Source organism: Myotis brandtii, unplaced genomic scaffold, assembly GCF_000412655.1.
Source record: "Myotis brandtii unplaced genomic scaffold, ASM41265v1 scaffold154, whole genome shotgun sequence".
In the NCBI taxonomy this organism is placed as follows: Eukaryota; Metazoa; Chordata; class Mammalia; order Chiroptera; family Vespertilionidae; genus Myotis; species Myotis brandtii.
This window is the reverse complement of record NW_005355584.1, coordinates 3,049,987-3,066,354: the sequence shown is the minus strand read 5'-3', so window position 1 is coordinate 3,066,354 and position 16,368 is coordinate 3,049,987. Positions and strand designations below refer to the sequence as shown.

Here is a 16,368-nt window from a genome sequence, read left to right as displayed (position 1 = left end):
ACACTACAACAGGGCTTTGTTCTTTTAAACACCAGAGAGCACTGGAGAGAATATATATCCTAATATGTGACATAACATATAATCATTACAAATATAACATTTCTCTGATATATAGGCTGAAAGCTTAAAACTTAAAACACCAAGCCTCAGGGATACTGTGCCCATATATAAACACACACACACATACACACACGTGTGCACGTGTACCCATGCTCACACACACACACACACACACACACACGTGTGCACGTGTACCCATGCTGAAGAAGCATATTTGAATTGTTGAAATCAAAACCAAATGAAGACCAACCGTTTTGGTTCCCCGAGCAGACGGAACCAGTGTAGTCATACAGACACAGTGTAATTTAGCTTATTTTTCGAGACCAACTTAACCTTGGTCATTTCTTGCTTACACCTCTGGACATCCCAGGCAGAACTTGAACTGTTTCCCAAGGTCAATAGGAGGTAACCACTGAAAATTCCCACACTGTAACCAATCACTGAAGAACAAATAGTCCCTGCTCTGGGCTCTATCGGCAGCTTGATAACAATACATCCCTGTTTGGGTTTGAATGCTCCCAGTTTGCCAACTTTTTGGTGTGTACACAATAAACTTGAACAATTCCTACCACAGTGATTCACTGCTTTTACTTGGGCTATTTATAAAGCTTTGAGAAAAGCTCTAGTGCATGCATAAAAATACACTTTTAGCAACACAAAGATGAGCACTTTATCTAGATAATATTTTTCTCCTTGCAGTTACATTTTTAAATTGATTTTGGTGTTTAAAATGTAAATTTTTTAGCCCAATTAAAGCCCTCTGTTAGTAGAGGAGAAAAATGCTTTCTATATACTATGAAGAGCTACCTTGACGCTATCTAGTGTATGTTGATGTAGAAGGTACCTTATTTTCTTTTTGGTTGAGTCTGTGTTTTAGTTCTTCCACTCCAAATCGCAGTTTCTTTACCTCAGCCGCACTCTGATCGGCTCGGTGGTTGGCAAGAGTCAGCTCTGCTGTTTTCGCCTGGTGTTGGCTGCTGAGTCTACAGTAGGCATGTTGAAGGTCCAGCAGCTCCTATCAAGAGAAAGCAGGGATCCCATTGTTTATAATTCACTCCCATAAAGTCAGAAGAATAGTAACTTCTTTGGACAAAGGAGCAAAGCATTTCAGGAAGAATTCAGATGATGCATCTCTTCATTTGTAACTCTATATTTCTCAATGAAATGTGATGATTAGCATAACCATAAGCGGAAAATGTATTTGCAGGTGGCTGAAGTGGCTAAGAGAATGCAGCTCTTTGAAAAACCATTTTAATATATTTTTAATTGATTTTTAGAGAGAGAGGGAGAAAAAGATAGAAACATAGATGAGAATTGATTGACTGCCTCCTGCACAGCCCCTACTGGGGATGGAGCCCACAACCCAGGCATGTGCCCTGACCGGGAATTCAACCAGTGATCTCTTGGTGCATGGGGTCCATGCTCAATCATTGAGCCACAATGGTTGGGTGAGAACGCAGCTCTTCATGTTCTTGAGTCAATGACTGGTTTCCCAGGTTATGCAAATTTAGGTTTATGTATGATTTCCAAAGGAAGAAATCACATATCTATAAGGGCAGAATAAAATATAATAAACATAAGTGCAAGAAGAGTTGTTCATCTGCTAAGTCAGCATATGTATTCAAAATTAGCAGACTATCTGCTTTTAATTAGTTCCCTAAGAAGTAGGATTTGTGCTGCTGCTGTCACTCTATTCCAGGCGCCATTCTGAAATGACCTGAGTGTGTCTCAGAGACCTAAGCAAGAGGCTGTCCTGTGAAAACCAGTGAATTTATCAGGAAGTGATTGGGTCTTCAACCTGTCTTGTTATATTCAACACCCCACAAGATATTAATCAACAGGTTACATTAATTGCCCTCAGATTACTAATGTTGCCTCTCATTTTTTAAAATTTCTATGCAAATTAACTGTACTATCATTGTAGAAAATATCTTTATTAAAACTATAAAAAATAACCTCTAGTTCCTCATAACATTATAAAACTTAAAGAAAATCCAAGGTTATTTCTTTAATTTCCTAAAAAATGCAAATCAAACCACAAGGAGATATCACCTCACAACTGTTAGAATGACTATTATGGAAAAGACCAGAAATAACAAGCATTGGCAAGGTGTGGAGAAAAGGGAACCCTTGTGCAACATTGGTGGGAATGTAATTGGTGCAGCCACTGTGGAAGACAGTGTGGATGTTCCTCAAAAAATTAAAAATATAACAACCTTATGACCCAGCAATCCCACTTCTGGAAATGTATCATAAGGAAATGAAAACACTATCTCAAAATATATTCTGCACCCCAAGTCACTACAGCATTATTTACAATAACCAAGACATGGAAATAACCCGAGTCTTCACTAGTGGATGGTGAATAAAGAAAATTTGGTGCACATAATGGAATATTATTTAGCCATAAGAAAGGAAATCCTCTGATTTACAACAACATGGGTAGATTTTGATAGCTTTGTACTAAGTGAGATTAGGTGACAAAGAGGAAGATGAATACTGTCTGATCTCATATGTGGAATCTAAAAATAAAAAACACCTCATAAATACAAAGAACAGATTAGTGGTTGTGGTGGGGGAAAGTGAAGTAAAATGGGTGAACATGGTCAAAGGTACAACTTCCAGTTATAAAATAAGTCCTGAGGCTATAAAGTACAGCATGATGACTAAAATTAATAAATCTCTACTGTATATTGAAAGTTGCCAAGACAGATCTTAAAATGTTTCATCACAAGAAAATAAAATTTTAACCATATGGTGATGGATGTTAATTAGAATTATTGTATTGATCATCTTGAAATATATATAAATTAGAGGTCTGGTGCATGAGATTCATGCACGTGGGGTGAGGGGCGGTCTCTCAGCCTGGCCCACACCCTCTCACAGTCCAGGAGCCCTCAGGGGATGTCTGACTGATAGCTTAGGCCCGCTCCCCGGGGAAAGGGCCTAAGCTGTCAGTCTCAGTCAGACATCCTTAGCACTGCTGCAGAGACGGGAGAGGCTTCTGGCTGAGTGGCACTCCCCATGTGGGAACGCACTGACCACCAGGGGGCAGCTCCTGCATTGAGTGTCTGCCCTTTGGTGGTCAATGTGCATCATAGCAACCAGTCATTCCTCCGTTCAGTCGATTTGCATATTACCCTTTTATTATATAGGATATTGAATCATTATGTTGTACACTTTAATATAATGTTATATTATATCTCAATTTTAAATAAGACTAAGCATAGAAGATTGACTGATGGGTCAACAGTGAAATGAAATTAGACCAGTTAGAAGACTATTGCAATGAGTCAGGTCAAAGACAAGGATCTAAGAAACTAGCAGCAGGAATGAGGAGAGAGATAGTCAAAGATCTGAGGGGATAAAAACCCACAGAATTTCCTCATTCATAGGATGAGAATGGTGAGGAAAAAATGTTGTAGTTAAGAGTAATTCCTTTCTTTCTGCTTCAGCTCTGATGGGGTGGTGGTGCCCTTCACCAAATGAGGACATACAGAAAGAAGAGTAGGTTGGAAGAGAGGAGATACATCTCAATTTTGGAAAAGTTGAGATGTATATACCTGGGACACCAGGGACATGTCCAGTAAGGAGCTGAATATACTAGTCTGTACTGGGGGTAGGAGGTGGAGGGCGGTAGGGGGGTAAGAAAGATGTAAGGACTCAGTTTAGAAGTGAAGTTTGTAGTTTGCAGAGTGAAAGTGGGTAAAATTCCACTGAGAAGTAAAAAACAATTGAAGTCATAATCCCAAGATTAACAAACCTTAAAGGAATTGGAAGAGAGAAAAGAATCCACAGAAGAGATAAACCAAATAACTTATATGCATAGCCCATGGACATGGACAATAGGGTGATAAAGACTTGGGGGGTGGGTAGAGCCTGGACGAAGGGGGATAAAAGGAGAGAAGTGGGAAACATCTGTAATACTATCAACAATAAAAATATATATATTAATAAATAAGATAAAGGGAGGGCTGTTCCAGAGACAAAAAAAAATCAGGAGTATTAGAATGAAATATAACAAGAAATTCAAGAAAATGGAAGATCAGAAATTCAAGAAAGAGGAAACTATTGACAGTTTGGAATTTTTAAGGGAAATAAAAAGAATAAAAATATATCTATTAAATTTAATCCTTAAATCATCATTGTCTTCAGCAATACATTCCAGTGGTTGAGCAGTTTCTGTAGCAAGCTTATTTCAAAATATTTTAATAGTAGAAAACAACAAACAGTGATGTAAAATGTTTGTGCTTTATTTTAGTGGAGAAAAATCTGAATAAAAGTTAAGCATAAAAAATATACGCTCCTTCAAATTATTTGTCAGTGTGTAAGTCTCTGTAAATCTAAAGATCTAAAGCTATACAGCTGAACAGTAAATATACTTCACAAGCCTTCATAAGTGTACGTGGATATTAATAGTGGAACTTCATATAACAATAATCATATGCAATGTGTTTGAATACAGATATTTTTGATAGGATAATATTCGTTTCTCAAATAGATTGACTCCCTAGTGATGTAAAGGATTGGAGACAGGCTTTCAATTTCATATGTGGCTTATGAATTCATGCATTAGTTTGTGCTCTTGTATGTAAGGATATCGCTTTCCATCTAGAATTAATTTTGTAGCTGATACATCAAGTACTGAGGCTTAAATGATTTTGATTTTGGCAAGCTGACAGAACTAAAACACCATTTTCTTATAACTGAAAGTGACATGAGAGGCTGTTAAAAATAAATCAAGTTTATATGCATCTATTTGAAAAAAACCAAAATGGCATACAGAGAATTTTAAAGTATTATATGTTATTTCTATAAATTCAGTTTTTTTTCCAATTATAATTCAGGTACTAGTTTAAATATGATTCCTTTTGAGATGCTTTCTTGATTGCTCAAATGTAAACAATAATTCACAGTGTTATTTTAAAATTACCTTTCATATGATCTGTTCATTTCTACCTACATATACATTTATTTAAGACTAGAGGCCCAGCACGCGATTGAAATCTCGGGAGGGCCGGGACCTGCGCCTGACTCGCCCAGCACCGGCCACCACAGGAGTCAGGATGGATCGGCGCCTTGGGAGGCCGGACTGGCGCCGCAGGGGGCCAGGACCCATACCTGACTCGCAGCGTCCCCCTGCTCCCCCTGCCTGTGTCTGCTCCGGGGCTGCCCAAGCCATCACACCGGCTCAGGCAGGCCCCCCGCCTCTGTCTCGTCTCCGCTCCTGGCCTCACCTGCGCATGCGCATGCAACCTCCTCCTGTCTGGTCATGACCCGTTGCGGAGTCCTGGCCTAATTTGCATATTACCTCTTTATAATATAGATTCTTTTTTCTTACTAGTCAATTAATATTGTGTACGCGTATAAACACACACACACACACACACACACACACACACACACACACACACAGTAGAAGCAATTTAGAATCATGTGGAAGTGTGTAAATTAACCTACTTAGTTGTCAGGCCGGTAGGAAATTAGAGGTCTAATTGTAGAATTTTGAAAATACTATACAGACTTTAGAGATAGTCAATACTTTTACTAGCAGAAAAGATACGACTTCAATTTAATCACAAAAAGGCTATCTATCTACATAGATCTCTCTCTCTCTCTCTCTCTCTCTCTCTCTCTCACATATATATATATATAAAATGTTTTAGTTACAAGCACCAAATACATCAAACAATTTTTCTAAGGATTGTTACCTTTCTAATTTGCTAATTGCTAACACATCATTTAATATTATTTTCTAAAACACTGATTATTTTTAGGATTTTAAATTCTTAAATTTGTATTCTCCTATCAATTCTCAATTATATTATAGAATTACCTAAAAAGGCATTTTGAAATTCATGAATGTCCACAATTACCTGAAATAATTATTCTTCTCCAGTGTTCAAAATATAAATAACAATTTAAATATATTATGGGGGTAGAAACTAAATTCGTTTTTTTAAATAAAAAAAAATCAAGTTGTGTAAAATATGTCCTTTGTGCACACATCATTTCTTTCAATCATTATAAATTGTTGAATTTAGAATATAAATTATGAGATCATAATAATATTCATTTATTATATATCAATTGCTATTTATTTTTGTCATGTTCTGAAGTTGATCTGATCTAAAATAATATCTTTGGGGAAAAATATGTTGAGACAGATGTGGCAGGGAATATTACTTTCTTACACTTTTTTATGGACAGGCTTTCATTAGAAAGTGAAAGGAAGATAACATCAAACATACAATGACATGAAGTTGACATGTCAGAGGGATAAAGGTATTACAGGCATGTGGGAGAGCTTTTTAAAAAGTAAAAAAATAAAGCATTAGTTATTGAGAAAAAGGAGAGGGGGGGACAAAGTGATGTTGGCAGACTGGGTGAAGGTCTTAAAATTCTGGTATAGAGATTGAAATCTAATTTTTGTTTTAGGTGTTACAATAAATACAGCTCTAATCTCACAATTCACATTTTGTCATTTCACCCCAGGAGAAATCTTGGCATCCATGTTAGTAAAGATTTTTTTCTACTATAATAAATGTAATAAATAATAGCACCCATTTCAAAAGCCTGTAGTGCACAGTAAACTATGTACCAGTACATGTGTATATCTGTACATATTATATGTATATAACATATACATATGTACAAACCTGTTTTATACATAGCTAATTATTACTGTTACTAGAGACCTGTTGCATGAATTTGTCTACAAGTGGGGTCCAGCTGGCCCACCCCAATGGGGGCCCATCGGGCCGGGCAGGTGGGGAAGGGGCATGGGCAGATGGCTGGCTGGCCCTGCCCCCGATTGGGGTGTTGGAGGCTGATCGGGACAGGGCCAGCGGGGGGGAGGGGCCGTGGGTGGTTGGCCAGCCAGCCCCACCTCCGATTGGGGTGTTGGGGGCCAATCGGGGGCCGGGCCAGCTGGGTGGGGGGCCGATCTGGGCCCAGATCAGGCTGGTTGTCTGCTGCAGTGCACGTCATAGCCACCAGTCATTCTGGTCATTCCACCGTTTCAGTCACTGGGCTTTTATATAGAGAGATTACCACAAGAATAAACTATCCTCACTGTGCTCTAATTAATGCCTGCACACAGCCAATGATTGGCAGAACTAAAAAAGGACCATTATAGTAAACAGTCAATATTGTTAAGTTCTGTATTGATTAAATAGAAGTTCATTCCATGTATGACAAGTTCCAGAGGGCATGTACCATATCAATAGGGAAACAATACATACTCTTTGTCTCCAATCTTAAAAAAGTTTACTAAAGTGGTTTTATAAAACACACTCTAATATACCACAAGATGCTGGTGGTGTGAACCAAACAGTCACAGTTCCTACCCTCAGAGATGTAGTTTTAGATGCAAGCAACTGAAAAAATAAATAAAAAAGAGTTTAGTGAGTACAAGGATATTCTAAGAGGAGCACATTTGAAGGTAACATAAAGCAAACATGAAAGATTTGAGAAGACTTAGAAAGTCACTATCATAAAACTTACCCAACAACTCTACATCAAAAAACAACAAAAACCCTCAAACAAAAACCTCTTTTGATTCTATGCTCAATTCAAGATATAGCCCATACATCTATTCCCCTTCATAATAAAACTTTCTGAAAGAATTTTCTATAGTTTTTTTACCCAATTCTCCATTGCACAATTACTTTTTGACTCTATTACTTATTCACATGATTCCAGAAAAACTGTTCTTGTCAGGTTGCTAATGGTTTCCAGACAGCCAAACATATTGCTCACTTACCATGTCTAAGTTTAACTCTAAATCTAAACAATGTTCTCTATTTAATGAGGAATATATATATACATATATATATATGATATGTATATATATATACATATATATGTATATATAATCAATATATATATACATATATATGTATCATTGAATACTGAGGTATAGATTTACATAACCAACTATCTACTTGATATCTACATTTGATGCCTAATGGACATTTTAAATGTAACAAGATTTACTGTATTAATAATTTCAATGATATAGGAAACTTAACCAACATCCTTTTTGATACACACAGAAATGTCATTACAACCTGGGAAAGTAAAGAATAGGACAAACAAATAAGTCCTAATATTTAGGGGTTATGTTTTAATGTTCATGTTAGGTCAGGAGATATGATATTAAGCCCAAGTGAAAAAGCAAGCTACTTCTACCCAACAGCGTATAAACAAATTACTCTCATAAAAAAAAGTCAAAAGTCAAAAAGACTTGAGCAAGCACTGATACAGAGCAGCTAAAGTAATCACCAAGTGAAACCTTTGTAATACATTAAACAAGCAAATTCAAAATGATTCAAGAGCCCAGGGCACATGGGCCCATAGAAAAATCAATCTGAGGAGAAAACTAGCTCAAAAAGAAAGTTTCAAATCTAAGAAGTAATGATTCAATGTGAGGAGGAGTAAACAAACACAATAGGGAAATTAGCACCTCAAGAATTTGAACCACAGCAATCTGAAAATGATTTAAAATTATCAAATATCATTAAAAGATTAAAGGAATATAAATTATAATAAAAATAAACTCTGAGAAGAGAATATTTGAAGAAGAACCAAGTAAAACTTTTTGAAAAGCCAAATAAAGTGCTAGAAATGAAAAAGTCAATGGATTAACTAAGTAGAAGTTTAGATATTATGGAGGAGGAAACTAATTAAACAACAGGTCAGAATTAGATTGTACAGAATACAGCAAAGAACTGTGGAAAAATGTAACTATGATAAAGAGTTAAAAGACAGGCACTCCAGTCTAGACTTGCATATCCAACTGTCTACTTGATATACACACTAGAATAATATTTTACAAGCTCACAATGAGCAGCCCTAAATTATAGCCATCACTTTTATTCCTTTGGACATATCTTAAGAGTATGGTTATAGATATACTATATCTAGCATATATATGTGTGTGCATACACACACACACAAGATTTGAATGGCAAAATTGTAAAGTTTGATCTGCTATAAAATATGTGTGGGGTTGGAGGTGTGCCATATAGTCCTCAGAAAAGAACCAATAAAAAGGGTACACATTCTTTTTTAAGTACAATATATTTTAGATAATTGAATATATACAAAATTGTTGATATACATGCTCACAAAAAAGTGTCAACACATTCCAACAAACTTTCAAAACAACAAATATCTGAATTATAGGTGACATTTTGCAGTCACAAGGCAATCAAAGTAGAAATCAATTTTTCAAAAAGCTTTAAAAATTCTTGAAAATTAATGTGAATTAGAGAATCACAATGAAAATTACAAATAAAGGTTCCACATATACACTGTGCAAGATTCAGCTAGATCAATGTTCAGAGGCCAATTTATAGTATTAGATATATTTAGCATATATAAGGAAGACTGAAAATAAATGAGGTAAACTACACATCATGAAACTTGGGACAGTGAAACAGTAGATTTTAAAAGACTGGAAGCACAAAAATGATGAATAATAAAATAATAAAGGAAAAATGTTCCTTTAAAAAATAACAAAGGAGGGTAAAACAGAAGATTGAGTTGAAAAATGACAGGAGGAAAAAGGAATATCAGGAATGGATACAAGTAGAGTAGATATTTATAAATGATTTGAGAACACTATGAAGCACAGTATACCAACATACACTAAGACAAAAGAATTGGAGAAACTTTTAGAAAATATACTTTATCAAAAACTGAAATGAGAAAAATTAGAATGAATGGTCATTTAAAAGTTGAACAAAGAAGGCTCAGAAAACATTTGAGGTAGGTTTTACCAAACCTTGGAGTAGCTAATCTTGCTCCTGTATAAAGTATTTCAGAGACTACCCAACTATCACAATTCCATTTAAAATAGAATAAGCTGTGTGAGTGTCCACTGCGGGAACAAAAATTGGCATGACTCAGGAGGGCAGTTTGTCAAAGTCCATCAAATCTGTCCATCAAAGCAGCAGTTCCCAGGCACAACTAAAAGGGAATGGAAGAAGCAGGGCTTCTGGGTTCATCTAAAAGGTGACTCTGACCTTCTCCCCGAACTCCCTGACCTCACTGTCAATACCTTTCTTACTAGAATAGGCACAAGGATAGTAGCTGATAATCATTCATTAATTGTGTGAAAGAAACAATGAATGAGCATAATGGAAGTATTTGGGGCTCTATTCTGTATAATAGGAGACAAATGAGAGGTCCAAACTCCTTTCCTAAGAAATTGTATGGATCATATAGATGTTGACACATAGTGATGGCTTGTTATTTCTATTTAGTCAGAAAACCAAATCAAGGGGAAAGTTAAAAGAAAAAAAAGGATTAAAATATCTTAACTGGCAAAATTAAGGGCTTTAGATCAGTGTTCAAATGTACCTGGAAACATTGAAGAAAAAAAAAATGTAAGACACTAAGCAGAAAGATTCTATTTATTTTGACATCCTATTTGTATATGTGTTTATATATGTACATCCTGAGAGTATCTCATAGGTATCCCATGCACAGATATAAATTAACCCTTATGGCATTGGCTAAATAAAAATAATTTGTCTTTAGACTCATTTTCTTTTCATAGCAGGCATAAATCACCAATTAAATCTATGAATAATAAAGTTCTACCACAATCATCAATACATTTCATCTGTTATAATACATATCCTGACTCTGTGATACCTAAAGATTTCTAAAGAATTGCAAACATGGCTGTTAACCCTACAGCTAAACCATAACTATAAGTTACAAATATAATTTAGTATTCATACAATATTCTGTGTCTCCAGAGAACATACAAATATTAAGTTAAACATTTAATGGTTAGTCACCAAAATTGTAGATGGAATCACAAGTTCTTTTCTATTTCACAGTCCCCCCTGGGGACCAGAGAGTGATGGCTGACTCATTCTCAGTGGGGGATGCATTACTCCTACACAGTTTTCCTTAGAGCTATGCGCACTTAGCTAAGTAATGCTTTATAACAAAAGTTTCCAGCCTTCCTTCTACCCACACTCAGGGCCCTGTAATTGTACAAAGCTACAAATGTTCAGAGAAAATGCTTTTTGGTTGAAATTGCTTAATTTCATTTGATAAATTAGACATTTCAAAGTCCTTCTTGCAGCCCTTCTGTGTGAAAGTGGTTTTGCATAGAGCAAACTCTTGGGATAGATAAGGCTATTGCTTTTGCTCATAATTCAAACAAATAAATAATTAAAATGAAATGAACAGACTTGTGTATTGAGTTTACAGACCCAACATCCTAACAGTTCCTACTTCCACTTACATAAGAGAAAGAGCAGAAGGCCCAATAAAGAAGAGAATAAGGAAGTGGTCAGAAATCATAACAATATTGATAAAGAAATGGTAAAAATGATGCTCACATACACTGCTGAGGGAAAATTTAAATTTTCATGACTGTTTAAGGGAGAGAATAATTTACCCAAATATCTCAGCAATTCTTAAAATCTATGCTATATTTCCCAACAAAAAAAATTATTCCAGGAAAATACCAAGACATATATGAAAATATATTTATGTTCAAAAGTATTCATTCTTTATTACTTCTAATAACAATGATAAATATTGAAAATAATCTTATATGGAGGCCCTTATTGAATACATTATAATTAGTCCTTACAGTGCAATCTTATAAGCCTTTAAATCATATGGGAATAATTTTTTATGACACAAAATAAAGAGGCTCATATAATGTGGAAGAAAAAGCACACTGCATAATTTGATGTACAAAATGATTCCAATTATGTATGTATACATCACAGAACACATGGTAATAATACATACAGGAAATAACGTTTTCTTTTTGTCCGGTTTTATGTAAGGCATCACCACTGAGAACAAAGGATTTTTAGGCTCTCTCATCCTAAAACAAACAGATAAAATGTTGACCAGGAAGAAAAATGAAAGGGTGGGAGGCAGAGAAATCTGGTCCTGCAGGAGTTAGGTGTGTCCCCACCTTGAGGGTGTGTGATTGGGGAATCACACCTTGACAAGGAGGCCCTGGACAGGCCTGAGATTTGAGCCCTTGGGGAGTTTTCCTCTTTCCTGAGAAACAGAGGAAGTTACTTGCCCCACATGGAGCTAAATCAAGGGGGCTTTGTAGAGCACCCATCACACATGTCACCTGGAGGTGGAGAGAGAGAATGATGCATCACTCACACCAGCAAAAGTAGAAGCATCCTGCTGCCACAGAGCAGGGGATGATGATTCACTGGCAATGATGGGGCTTTCTGTAAACGTGGAATAAGCAGGATAACTGGGGTGACTGAGTTGTAAGTGGGCCCTGCAGAGAGGAGCTGAACTTCTCCATTAATAAAATACCCCATCCTGAAGGCCCATGGGATTGGCGGGGAGACAATATCAGGAGAGGAGCCCTCTATGGAAGGGCTGGGGAAGAACTCAGGGAGGACAGGTTAGAGGCAGACAAATGGCACCTGAGCATCCAACGACCAGGAGCACCCATGACCTGCACAATACCAGTGCCTCAGGCTGTTCCGCTCTTTCCCCTTCCAGCCATCTCCTCCAGCCCTGGAGAAGTAAGAGGGAGCCTAGAAAGTGGGGAGATGGAGTTGAGTTCAAGGTGGGATGATTTTTTACAGAGAAGAAGGGAGAGGGATAGAGAGTTAGAAACATCGATGAGAGAGATCGATCAGCTGCCTCCTGCACACTCCCCACTGGGGATGTGGCCGCAACCAAGGTACATGCCCTTGACCGGAATCAAACCTGGGACCCTTCAGTCCGCAGGCCGATGCTCTATCCACTGAGCCAAACCAGTTCGGCTTGGGACTTGGCTTTTGCTCTGGACTCAGGAACAGCAGAGTTCTATTTATTTGCAAAAAGGTTTGTTGTCGGAGGAATTAATGGGCCAGATTTCCCAGACATGAGTGGGAATGAGGTGGAGGCTCTTGGGGTGCCACTGAAATAAGCCTTTTCAGAAGCTCCAATGGGAGGATGGGATGTGGAAAATTTTATTGGCATGAACCTACATTCCTTAGTTGCAAATGTCCCATTTTCCCCAAGCCAGTTCTGGAAAAGGGGCAGCTGGGAGTCCAGCAAAGCTAGAAGGAGGGCCAATGTCCGGAGTTTCCATTCCATGTTGCCACCAGGTGTGGTTCAGCAGCCAAGCTAATTAAGATTAGTCCATGTGTGGAGTCCAACATGGGTGTGCACCATGTGGGCACAGGGGAGAGCACCCCCTGCCACAGGAGTCCCAAGAGGGAGAAGAGAGAGAGAGAGAGAGAGAGAGAGAGAGAGAGCTTCCATTGTTTAGAAGTTTAAATATTCATGTTTCTCGAGCTTGCAGTGGCCATGCCCATTCTGGCCACTGACTAGCTGGAAGGTGTGATTGACAGGCAAGCAGGTAGGGATCTGGAAGAACAGGGAAAAGGCCTCTTTTTGTCTTTACCGTGGCCTTCCGCAATTTATGAGAAGCAACTGGCAATTAAACCCCAAGATCGTTGGCTCCTCTGTGGGACAAGATAAGCTACTCTCAAGGCTACACTCTGGCATCCCCTTCCTCTCTGCTGTTTTCACAACTCGGGGAAAATTTGCACCAAGGAGTCTCTAGTTCCCTTCCCCCCTCCCCTTCAAACAAGCCTCTTTTGAACTCTTCATAACTTTTGCTCTAAGCATGTTTTACAGGCTTAATCTGCCAGACTGTCTCCTGTAAAGCAAAGAAACTAACTTTTCAAGACAACCTGGCATCTGCTCAACTTCAATACAAATCCTCCTTCTTTCCTTGTCACCTAGCAACAGCAACCCGTAACTCTTTAAAAGTGGAAGCCGCTCTTTGTTCCCTGCCCTATATTGACTAGCAATACTTGTTCCTTTCCTCTCCTGGAAAGCAAAATGAACTTCCTCTCTGCATCTCTTCTTTTAGTTGTAATTTTTTTCACAGCCCTTGTCATTGGCCAAACCCTTCCATGTCACTCAGACCTTTACTGGGCATGGCTTACTACTATCAACATCTAATCCAGTGGTTCTCAACCTTGGTTGCACATTAGAATCACCTGGGAATCTTTTTAAAATCCTGATTGGGCCTCATCAAGATTCCCAGGTGATTCGAATGTGCAGCCAAGGTTGAAAACCACTGATCTATGCCTTATGTAACATCATTCTAATGTGCAGCCAAGGTTGAGAACCACTGATCTATGCCTTATGTAACATCATCTTTAAACAAGTGAAATTAATTGCGATTATTTCAGTCTGCATGAGCCAAAATGTTACCCACTAAGTGCCTCATACAGTCTAATATAATGGCAAGAAAAAATTTCTTCCAGTGTGGAAACTGCATATTTTCACCAAAAGCACAAATGTACTGACAGATACAGGAAGAGGATGATGATAAATGCAATTCTGTTAAACTGGAAGGCAATCTCCTTCCTTTCCATGGAGATATTCTTGAAATTGCTATAAAATCAATATCATTGGAATGTATTTCATTATTTTGGAGTTATTCTCCAGAATAATTTTTTCATTACTTAAAAACATACAGCTGTAATCATTCCCCAGTCAGTAATTGCACAAGATCAGCCTCATACCATCTAAAATTCAGATGGATAATTATATAACATTTTATTAAATTTATGGGCAACCTAAATAAATTTGCTTCAGTGGAAACACTTCCTCTGGGTTTATTCATCAACAATAAATGTTAACTTCTGGTAAACACTTTGTAATGTGCATTTTGGTTAGTACCACCATAAATAAAATTATTTTTTAGAATTTCTACTTCAAAGTAGACTTGCAGAGGAAAAGCTGAAAAAATCGAATTTATGTATTACTTAAGAGAAAGCCACTTCAGCAAATATATCACACATAATTTCTTAAATTTTAGATGAGAAATGGTAACTATGAAATAAACACAGAACAAGAAAATTACTAGGTCCACCACAAAATAAAGACACATGACCATCTCTTTCCCTCCATTTCCTTATTTTTAAAATGATGGGTTAATTAGAAGCTCCTTAAGATTGTTATAAGGTGCCCTAACCGGTTTGGCTCAGTGGATAGAGCATCAGCCTGTGGACTCAAGGGTCCCAGGTTCAATTCCGGTCAAGGGCATGTACTTTGGTTGCGGGCACATCCCCAGTAGGGAGTGTGCAGGAGGCAGCTGATCCATGTTTCTCTCTCATCGATGTTTCTAACTCTATTCCTCTCCCTTCCTCTCTGTAAAAAAAAAAATCAATAAAATATATATATTTTTAAAAAGATTGTTATAAGGCATGGGCAGCCTTTCTATTTGAGGCCCTATAAACAAGTTACTGGGGATACTGCAAATAATAAATTTCGGATTCTAGTCAAAGGCTATAACTTTAAACCTTTTTACTTAGCTTGATTATTCTCTCTATGAGTAGGTAGGTAATTAACTAGATTGGACAACTGTTTTAGGAACCATTCAGGCTCCTCCCTCTCTAGGGCAATGCAAAAAGAGATTGCCCCAAGTTCATGGAGAAATAAATGCTTTATTCCACATAAAAATATCACACCCATACTCAATACTTGTCTCAAATTGATTTGAAAATTAATGTTAAGGCATTTTCAGACTATGGTTACATCAGACTGCAATTTTTCCTGACATGTCCATTATATAACCAATAGAGGCCCAGTACACAAAAATTTGTGCACTTAGGAGGGGGAGGTCCCTCAGCCTAGCTTGCACCCTCTCACAGTCTGGGACCCCTTGGGGAATGTCCACCTGCCAGCTTAGGCCCACTCCCCAGGGGATCAGCCTGTGAGCCCTCGGGGGATGTCCGACTAACAGCTTAGGCCCACTACCTGCAGGGAGCGGGCCTAGGCCGTTAGTCGGACATCCTTAGCGCTGCCACCACTGCTGTGCTGGCCAGACATGAGCCAGCTTCTGGCTGAGCGGAGTTCCCCCTGTGGAAGCACACTGACCACCAGGGGAAAGCTCCTGCATTGAGCGTCTGCCCCCTGGTGGTCTCTGTGTGTCATAGCGACTGGTCATTCCTGGTCATTCCACTGTTAGGGTCAATTTGCATATTACCCTTTTATTATATAGGATTCTCCATTCCCATAAAAATACTGTATCTTGTACATTGTAAGACGGTCACTGGTCCATGCAGCTTCCATTGGGAGTTATTATTATAATAATATACAGAAACACAATTACTGAAGCATAATTCCAATCCCAGAATATCACAATTTTCATGAAAATGGTGTATGATTACGCAATACAATCTGAAATGGAAATCTTTATTCTCACAGTTCAATTAATCTTGAGAAACCATGTTGAAATATAATTTAACAACTATTTTACTTTCAGAGCTCCTAGGTTTACCTAAA

At 37.8% G+C, this 16,368-nt stretch overlaps 1 protein-coding gene across 1 annotated transcript in view; it reads right to left on the bottom strand.

Annotated features, from left to right (window-relative positions):
• CCDC102B (coiled-coil domain containing 102B) overlaps positions 1–16,368 on the bottom strand; it is a 149,234-nt gene that overhangs the window by 39,268 nt on the left and 93,598 nt on the right. The window contains exon 6 of the mRNA XM_005861557.2: positions 905–1,075. Within this exon, the coding sequence (XP_005861619.2) occupies positions 905–1,075 (171 nt within the window). The remainder of the gene's footprint in view (positions 1–904; positions 1,076–16,368) is intronic.